This window comes from Hypoxylon trugodes, assembly GCF_022578975.1.
Source record: "Hypoxylon trugodes strain CBS 135444 unplaced genomic scaffold F4822scaffold_7, whole genome shotgun sequence".
In the NCBI taxonomy this organism is placed as follows: domain Eukaryota; kingdom Fungi; phylum Ascomycota; class Sordariomycetes; order Xylariales; family Hypoxylaceae; genus Hypoxylon; species Hypoxylon trugodes.
The window spans coordinates 254979-265325 of record NW_026250022.1 but is presented as its reverse complement, the minus strand read 5'-3'; the positions used below and the strand labels follow the sequence as shown (position 1 = coordinate 265325).

Below are 10347 nucleotides of genomic sequence, written 5' to 3'. Positions count from 1 at the left end.
ACGACACACATCTACTTCCACCTAGAAATTTGGTTAGAAATTGCATCGCTATGAGGTTCTCGAGTACCGTCGCCTTCCCGCTTGCCGCTAACCTCTTGCCGCCCCTTGCTTCTGCTATACGTATCTCCCCGGCCCCCAATGGCGCTTTGCTGCTCCGAGATAGCTATGACTATATTGTCGTGGGAGCAGGAATAGGTGGTCTCGTCGTTGCTAATCGCCTAACGGAGGATCCATCAGGTAAGACATTGATATTACCTTCGCTCGTCACAGAAGCATAGTACTAACATAGACCGACAGTATCTGTGCTGGTTATTGAAGCTGGAGATTTGTATGTTGAAACCCTCGTAAGGTGCAAGGGATGGTCGTTCCGTTATTAGCGCGCCCTATTACCACCTTTTCTCTCGCTTTACTAACCACTGTAGCCACATTTAGAGATGATCGTGGTGAAGATGTTTCAATCCCTGGGAGCGTCGGATTTGAGGACCCTCGTCGGTACGAGGTAAAGCTAACCATGACTGAGCAAGAGTTCCTCGATAACAAAACGCGAACTGTTAGCCAGGGCAAGGCTGTTGGTGGCGGCACGATAGTTAATGGTCTCGTGTGGACCAGGGGCTCGACGGCTAACTTCGACGCTTGGGAGCGTCTTGGTAACCCTGGCTGGGGATGGTCCGGTCTTCTACCATACTTCCGGAAGGTAAGTCAGGTCGACCTAACCTCCTCTTCCCCTGTATCCTAGCGTCGTCTTTGGATTGTTTGCCTAACATGAATTATGTAGTCCGAAACCTATTCCACGAGAGACCATGACATATCGGCATGCAAAATCCCTGTACCTGTCCATCCTGTCAATGGAAAACATGGCGATCAAGGACCAGTCGAAGTTGGTTATCCTAATTATTATTATAACCAATCTGGTAAGTCGTTTTCCTTCTCGTTAGATTGGAATGATTGACTGATTAACTTTAAAGATAACTTCCTCGACGGCGTCCAACAACTCGGGATACCTGTCAATGAAGATCCCAATAGCGGAAATGCCACAGGCGCAACTGTCGTCCCCAGCAGCATGACACAAAAGAACCAGTCTCGTTCCGATGCGCGCACTGCGTATCTTGATCCTGCGCTGGGACGGGATAATCTGCATCTCGTGACTAACCACACTGTTACTCATATCTTGCACAATAGTAGTGGCAACGCGATCGCTTCGCGCGATACTCCCATCGTAAATGTTACCGGTGTCGAGGTAAGTTCCCAGGTTGCCGTTTTGATATCTAAACATTCGCTGGCGTGACTTTGCTAACTTCACGTGCCTAATAGTTTGCTTCAAATGTGACCGGCACTATGATGAACGTAACATGCGATAAGGAGGTGATTCTCGCCGCCGGTGCTATCCTATCGCCCGTTTTGTTGCAAATATCCGGCATTGGCCCTGCCCAACATCTAAAGGACTTGGGGGTAAATGTCGCTGTCGACCTCCCGGGCGTAGGGAGTAATTTCCAGGATCATCCCACCTTGCAACCCGTTTATAAGTGTGGGTTTAACCCGTCTTTATTCTCCATGTTTTGTTTGTTAATTTTTAAGTAGACACCGCGCCCGATGTGTTCTCCGTACAGGATATCGTAGGGGCTACGAGGGATGCCGTCCGAGAAGAATACCTAGCCAATCGTACAGGTATGCCTTACTCTGCTCTTAGTCGTTAGCTTCGATATACTTACAGAAATTAGGACCCTGGACAACACCAATGGTGAATGCGGTTGCGTTTCCCGCCCTAAGTTGGGTTACGGATAATTTTCGCGAATTACTAGACGAAGCTGTTAACACAACTAGCAACCTGCCATCCTCGTACGACTCAACCCTTCGTGCAGGATACGCCGCGCAGAAGAACGAGACACTGTGCTTCCTTTCACGTACAGATACACCAACATACGAGCTTATGTCGACATCCTGGGGTCAATTGGCAGTAAGTGCGATGCAGCCATTCTCTCGGGGCACGGTCTTAGCGAGGTCCTCGTCTATCTTCGATAATACCCAGCCCATTGTTGATCCTCGGTATTGCTCAAACTCTATCGATTGCAAATTGCTTCTTCTCGGCATTAAATTCAACGATCATCTGATAGCAACGTCGCCGATGGCCGCGTTGATGCCGGTACCGCCGCCAGGTTTTGGCACCGCAGACGCTCGAAATGAAACATCTCTTGACGAAACGATGCGGGCTATGATCACAACCGGCTTCCATTTCAGCGGTACAACATCCATGCTACCCCAGAATCTAGGTGGGGTTGTAGATCCATCACTGAGAGTGTACGGTACGGCGAATTTGAGAGTGGTTGACGCGGGAGTAATACCATTGCTTCCAGGTGCACATACACAGGCCACGGTATACGCTATTGCCGAGAAGGTAAGTCTCCTAGTTGATAATTCGTATTTAGACTTGACGATGACAATGCTGACTATGATGGGTGATAGGCAGCGGATATTATTAAGGCTGGAAGCTCGGACGCCTTTCCTGGTGCAAAATCGTAACTAAGGAGTACTGATCTACTCTGGAATGAGTCTCGTCATGATTGAGACTGTCTCTGATCATGTCGTCTGGAACGAGCTATCGAATGAGCTTGGCTGATAGCGCGAACGAAGTGGCTCGACTCATAATGTGAAAATGTTTAATAATAATTAGGCCGACAGCCGTAGTAGTCGGTAAAGCCTCAAAAATTTAATAGATAATGATGAGAGAAATTACTCTAAATATGAGATCTATGAAGTTTCGTGATATAAAGTGAGGTAGCGTATCTATAAATTTGACAAAGGTAGAAGATACTTCCGTCGGATTACCGGATATAGCTATACCTAAGTATAATACAAGGTCAAGATTATCCACGAATTGTTCATAGAAGTATCTGAGGTGTACCTTCGTAGTTTATTATTATAGAATAAGACCCATTATTTGCCCCGCTTCAAGAACGCTAGTGCGTTAGTGGAAAGCGTAGAATATGGGTCTGGCGAACGGAAGGTTCGAATGTTCTGACAGTCTAAGTCAGCTTGCAACATCGAAGGCAAAGCCTTACCCAAGAAGGAAAAGAAGAGGGAAACACATGTACAAGTTACGCCTTCTACGGTAGCCGAAATCGCAAATCGCGCGCAGCCCCTCCTGCACTGTGTAAAAAGCTCTTGCTTTCCTTCTCAGCGCGCTAATTCTATTGGTTGAGTATATTTTATTGCTTCTATAGGTTTTCGTCATAAGCATGGATTTTGATTGTCATATACCTCTCTAGGGCCATCCTCTTACAGTCAAGACATTAAAATATGCTGTTTCTTCTGCAATCACCCGGACACGCGTAAGCAAAACTTTATGGACTAACCATTGACAGTACACGGTGCCGTTACATCAATATATTACTCATTATAATACGTGAATCTACGCGCCAGAGTTTTCGAATCCAGAGTAACTTATGATATGATATCTCGCCTTCTAGCAACTAGAGTCGTGGAGTTGCACAATGTCTTGGTACCAACAGGATGAATCGGTTCAAGAAGATATTGAGGTCAATTTGGCAACTAAAGTCTAGGTCGCATGCAGACGTTTGCAGATTTGTGTGACACAACCAACTAACACGTGTAGTTGATGTCAATTCTCGTCTATATCGGGTTCATTATCTCCCTGGGTTATCATCGAGTGGCACACAAGAAGGTGAGGGAGGCAACATTGACGTTGGTAGACGCATTCGTGGAAATATTTGCATTACAACTTTGACTTTTGCCTAGTTTATAACCGAGGGACAAGGACGACTCACACAGCTGCAACACCCGACGAGCTCGAATTCATTGGTGCGAATACAGGGTTTCTTACTCTATACGGATTGATGATTGGGCATGTGAGACTAGACTGCAAGCATAGCCACGATGTCATGCATTCTTCTAGGCGGAATGCAACCAACGAGAGGCCATCGAGACCCTGTAATCCAAGAGTCGAATCTTGGTCGAAACGTTTACGTGCTTTACCGTATTGATGAAGACACAATCAAAACTGCTTGTCTCTCACACCTCTCACACGCACACGGGTGAGTGGACTGCTGGGAGAAGCGGTCAGGGAGCGCATTCAGAACAGCTGTGTACGTAGCTGCGACGAAGCGAGGCTCTGCCAACATGCCTACGAATCATTAACTTTTAATATCAATCACACGATCATCTTGCAGGAAGAACGCCGCAAGTCCGGGACCAGACAACCAAACGGAATATTATATTCCAAAAGTTTGCATACCAGGGTCCTCTCAATAAGCAATCATCCAATCGTACAGAAGCAGTTATGTGTTGCGATGAAGCTATACGAAATCTTATCTCTCACCTCCATTCTCAGTTACTGGCTCGACACCTTGAATTACAAATCGACTCACTGGTACATAGGTAAGTGTAACCCGATAAGTAAAGAAGAGGAAAAAAAACACTTGGAATTTATTTATTTTCATGCTAAGCGCAAATGCGAATATTCTCAGACTGTTTTAAATAAATCGCATCTATTATACTTTATAAAGTACGCAATAACATACGGAATAATAAAATAAATAAACTTTTAGCGTATTTGAACGGCACGATTTACCTAAATTTACCGTTTTTTTAGTTAGGTGCATCTGCTTTGTCATGGAATATCCTTGTGACTCTAAGAGAAAGCCCCCGCCTCCAGACAGATTTCAAGTTTTCAAAACACCCATCTTTTCTTCTTACCCAATCAATATGCACCGAGACCCATTTCTGCCACATACACTGTGTCAGGGATCCATGGATAGCTTAGTCTTCGGCTCTTACAGGAAAAGCTACTTCTATTGACCCTTTCGTCATAACATAAATTCTTCCCCTCATATTTGCAGGCTTGTACCTACGGAGTAAGAAAACATATCATCCACAGCTACATACATTATCTTTAGTATTGTGTGCGTCGTTGAACTGTGCCCTTCTCCCATCTTACCTACTTACCACCAAGCTAAATTTCTTTCTTTTTTACCAATCTCATACACATCTGCGTGTTCAGCCATCATCCCGATCAGAATAATTTCATATCTATATATATTATACGCCAAAGCAAATTTATTCTAAATATGGGTCTAGATATATCCTAGAAGCTTTTCTAATTTGGTCTCTAGAGTCTAATTATTCCTCGGCTTCGCTTCACTATCAAAATTGGTCGCCTCGTTACAAGAAATGATGATTCCCTTCTATCACATACGCTATTTCTGTCAGCCGTGGGCGATCGAAGCCGGATCGAATTCTTTGATGCCTTGGAGTGCCTTGTAAAAATGGTTGCAGGAGGTACTTACATAGGGTACTAGCTTACAACCTTGGAAGCATAAGCCCGGATATTCTCATTGGTCGATCCCGTACGCTGTGACCCACCCCCATTCCGGCTTAGTCTCTTGTCTCGAGGATTGCCCAATGCGCCAGGGCACGCAATGCAAGTGCATTCCATGTGAGTGGCTTCAATGTTCCTTCTTCCCTTTCATCGCCGTCTCTCTCTCCCCTCTTGCTTGCTCCTCTCGCCGCGCACACTTTCCCATCCTTCCTCCATCTTTTCTTTCCCCATGTCCCCCTTTTTATTCTTGCCTCATACATAGCTCTCTCTCTAGTGCAGTAGGACCTTTTTTTCGGCTGCATGATGGCCCATGCTCTTATCGTTATCTTTTATTGATTTCGTTTTTATTATTTTTTCTTGGTACGCCTGCTGATGTACACAGGCAGAACAGGTTGGTCGTGTCTCGACTCTTTCATTTCCTTTCCGCTTCCGCTCCCCTCTCCTTTTCCTATTTCGAGTCCGTCTCCACTTTTTACTGGTTGCACTTTTCTCACCAGCGGGATGGTCGAACCAGCTGCCCAGGTGAGTTTTGACGGGGATCATATTTTGGTGGTTCTAGCACCGAAAATCTTCCAAGTGGCCCCGCAGAACCGGGACAGACAGCGGAATACTTTAGCGGTACCAGCAGTACAGCAGTACCAGAAGCCACACGCTAGTGAGCAAATGGGGGCACTGCCCACTGCCTACTGCCCCATCCACTGCTGCTTCTGCTTCTTGCTGCTGCTGCTGCTGCACCACAGCACTACGCTATTGTGTATCAACGGTACACAATAACACAATAGAAACGGTAAAGTACCGGTACATCAGTATGTACTAGCCTTCACAGGCACTATTCTTTCCCGCTTTCTCTTTCACTACGACGACGCAAGAGCGACGCCAATTGGTGCTGAGGCACGCACCACTACTTAAAATTATCAATGAGAGCTGCAGGTGCCCTGCAACGCTCGCGCTTCCCTCTCCGCTCTTGCAGGGCAGCCCAGCCAGAACCAGCAGAACCCAGTACGGCCTAGCAGGTAGGAGGTACCTAGGTAGGTAATCTCTTTGGTGCGCATTCTCTGTTTTCCACCCATCGGCCCTTGCTGCTGCAACTCTTCGCTCTGCACTCTGCACTCTGCCTACGGCCTACGCACCCTACGCCGCACCCTACACACAGCCTACTCTCTCTTCCCGTGCTCCTCCATTCTCCCTCATCCTTTCACCCTCAACTCCCCGCGACAAGTCAAACAAGAATTACATTTCCTTGGGTCCCGAGCGTCGAATCTTTCGAGATACCACTAAACTTAACCTAATTACGAACTCGTCACTCTCCTCCGATCCGTTCCAATTCCATTCTACCCCGAGGCGCATTCTTCGTCGACCCAGCAAAAGGCGAAAAGAAAAAAAAAGCTCGAAACTGTCATTTCCTGTCGCCACGCCCTTTTTCGCGAACACGCTCAGTCTTCATTCATTCTATTATTCTACTCAACAACACGTACTACCGTGGCATGATATTCCTTTAATTTTTTCTTTACGGTCAGACGATCAGATCATAACGTCTACCCGACATCATAACGTGGAATTTTCTTTTGTTTTCGAACCTGTCCTTTGTACTAGTCCGCGCCCACATTTCGAGTCCGGGCGTGTCAACTCTGATTTTCATAACAATAACGATAATAACACCGTTATCTTAACGCGCCGTTAACTGTAATTGCAATTCGCTCGATATCGCTGTACGAATTTCCGACACGTCTTTATCCCATTACCGAAATCCACAGGAATCGATTGCGATCTTGTCGAACCCGGATTCGTCGTCATGCCATCCGGGCTTCTACGATAAAACGCCATTTCCCTACATTTCAACTCGCTAGCAATCACCTCTTGGGGTGTATGTTAGATTATGACAGACAGGATCTCATCTCTACCGACGCAATCAGTGACTCCGAGTCAGACGGCCGTCCTTAGTCCCAAATCCACACTTTCCTTATTGAACAATCATGGCTCAAATAAGGTGCAGGCGCCGATCGAAGAAGAACCATACACGATCAAGTGTATCTGTCACTTCTCTGACGATGACGGGAACACTATTTATTGCGAAACGTGTGATACCTGGCAACATATCGATTGCTACTACCCCCTCAACACCGAGGAAGCCTTGCGAGAAGACTTTGCTCACTCCTGTGCCGATTGCAAACCACGACCGCTTGACCACGATAGTGCCTTTGAGCGCCAACGATTGCGACATAGTAAACCTAGTTCGATCGAGGCCTCCGAAAGGAAGGTTAAGCGCCCTCCGACCAAGAGCACCAAGAAGAAAGCCAAACCAACAGATTTAGCACCAAATGGTCACACTGGTTCCGACACGAGCACCAAATACTCCCTTGAACACACTCCCATACACCAACACAAGAAATCCAAGAGCACACATCGACCGAGTCAATCCATCAGTTCACAGAACCCAAAACGCAGTCCCTCATATGTTCAAACAAAGGCTGGCAATCCCCATGGCCACCCACCCAGTCCCGCTACGACACCGCCGGATATCCCCTCCGAGCTTGAAATACAATATTCTAATGCCTTCTACAATTTGTATAAGGCCGATCGTGATGTACCCATTGTTCCAACAAATTCCTTTGCTAGCCTTTCTATTTCGAACCTTTTGTCTATATGGTTACAGGATCGCGACAAGTTGAAGAAAGAGACAGGGTGTGATTTCGACGATGTTTTCCAAACTATACCGCCGAAGATTGAATCGATCAAGGCTTCGCCGCGTGTGGAATCTAAACAACTGGTTATAGGACCCGATACTGTCGCACACTGGCAACATCTTGTAGCATCGGAACCAGTCGACAAAGACGTGCCCTTGATGGAATTGAACGGCCAGATTGGAATACAGAAGGACTACTGTGAAGATCCAGAGAATCGTTGGAAGGAATTAAGTTCACCACTTCCGTTCGTCTTCTTCCATCCTATGCTTCCCATTTACATCGACACACGAAAAGAAGGATCCCTAGCTCGCTACGTTCGTCGAAGTTGCAAACCAAATGCGGTACTAGACACCTATCTATCCGCTAGTTCCGAGTACCACTTCTGGCTTGTAAGCGATCGGCGGATAGCGTCCTCCGAACAGATTACCATCCCATGGGAATTCAATCTGCAGAAAGATGTTGCCCGAAGATGGGAGCAACTGCTTGGCCTCGGCGATGAAGATTCGGGCCCTCAGCCGGATTATAACGAAAAGGAGACAGAAACGTATCAAAGTATTGCTACGTGGGTTCATGCTATTCTTTCGGAATACGGTGGATGTGCGTGCGATCTAGGCGCTGACTGTGCATTCGCTCGCTTTCATCGGAATTACATTCTCAAGCCGCAACACTCGAAGGACGTCAAGGGCGCCAAAAAGAAACCCCGGAAAGTAAAGACAAATGCCGTCTCACCGACAAGTACTGGCCACGCAACCAATAGCCGTGCCCCTAGTGAGGGTCAAGGCGATGATGGTGTGGATAACGATTCTGGTTCGTCACGCAGTAAACCACCCAGCCGAGATATGACACCCGCTCCACGACAGGGTTCTTTCGATACACTAGGGGTATTAACTGAACTCACCGATCGAGACAAGCGCAAAGTTCAAATGGTTGAAGATTCATTCCGTCGCATGGAGCAGCAACAACCGCCACGAAAGAAGAAGCGGACCTCAGATGGCACTGGTAGTTCTAATTCTACCACAAAGGCTAAGCCAAGAGGTTCGTCTGTACATTCCACCGCCATGCCAAACGGTCATACGGAGCGTCGCTACGTCGACGCCGGCACTTCACGAAGTATGTCGGGTTCACCCTCTAGTGCGATATCGCCGAATACTACCAACCATTTCTTGCCCTACGATCGACGAAATAGTTCCGCACGAGGTGTTTCACGACTTTCCTCCCAGGGACCTCCAGAATATCGCGATGCTTCCGTCCAAACCGAACCTGTTGACGGGGAATGGTTCAGCAGTCCTATCGAAACTCGAAAATCGAAGAAGCGTGTTGTGTCTCTATCAAAACGCTTGCTTGGAACACGATATCGCCAACGAGCAGATGAAGAACGAAGGAAGGGGATCAACGCCGCCTCGCCTACTTCTGTAACGTCTGCTTTAGTCAAGATGGATTTAGAATCCCCCACAACGGAACGCCCTTTATCAGCGACCGTGCCCGAGAAGACAAAACAAGATAAACCAATACCTCTGCCCATGATTTCAACCACCGATATTCCCATGACGGATGCACCATCAATCTCGGCCACAGAAAACAAAGTTTCCCAGATCCTAAAGCCGCCCGTGACCGCACCAATCAAGACCAAGTCACCTGAGCTACGTGTTCAGATGCCTCCTGTACCTGCATTCAATAGTTCTGCTGCTCCAAATGCGACAACCCCATTGTCTGCAACCGGAACCCCGGTCCAATCGCCGTTTAGTACTGGTAACCTACCTAGCCCTTTCGCGCCATCGTCGGTAAACGGCGTTGCGGTTCAGCCTAGTCCAATCAAGAAGAAATTAAGTCTAAGCGATTATACAAAGAGTCGAATGAACAAGGCCGCGGCGAGCAAGCCGGTGCCGACATCACTGAAGCCACCTTCTACCGTTGTAGAGGAGGCGAAGTCGCCGACCAGTACTGATACGGTGATGGTTGATGCATCGGTCGGCGATAAAAGTACGGATTAAATCATTCTACTAGGACAGTGTATTATGTCAAAAATCCATTGAGGTATATAATGGGACAAGTATACCTCTAGCTTAGGTGCTATTGCGTTATAGCACCCCTTCTGTTGCACATCATCAGGTGCATCTCTTCTCAACTATGCTTCGGTTAGGGGTCTTAGGGTTTTAGGGATCTGGAAGTGATTGTCATGCCGGAAGGGCAATGTCATTTTTCACGTTAGGCGTTGGGGAGGGTAATTTCAGGGACATGGTGTGGTCCTTGACGGGGCATAGGCACGGGGTTATTCTTCTGAAAAGGGATCGATTTGCTTCGCAATTCCCATGTTCGTTACCGATTCGAAAA

The 10347-nt window shown here is 47.2% G+C and overlaps 2 protein-coding genes across 2 annotated transcripts; both read left to right on the top strand.

Annotated features, from left to right (window-relative positions):
* Window positions 1-50: 50 nt before the first annotated feature.
* F4822DRAFT_431011 (putative GMC oxidoreductase) lies at window positions 51-2517 on the top strand (the record flags this gene model as incomplete). Its single annotated transcript, XM_051461410.1, has 9 exons — window positions 51-237; window positions 298-328; window positions 433-694; window positions 776-911; window positions 966-1237; window positions 1312-1525; window positions 1579-1665; window positions 1719-2392; window positions 2461-2517. 9 exons carry the CDS (start codon window positions 51-53, stop codon window positions 2515-2517), a joined length of 1920 nt encoding a protein of 639 aa, XP_051311912.1.
* Window positions 2518-6537: 4020 nt separating this feature from the next.
* On the top strand, window positions 6538-10107 carry F4822DRAFT_306370 (uncharacterized protein). Its single transcript, XM_051455263.1, has one exon. It carries the CDS (start codon window positions 7209-7211, stop codon window positions 10005-10007), a length of 2799 nt encoding a protein of 932 aa, XP_051311911.1. The 5' UTR covers window positions 6538-7208; the 3' UTR covers window positions 10008-10107.
* Window positions 10108-10347: the final 240 nt, after the last annotated feature.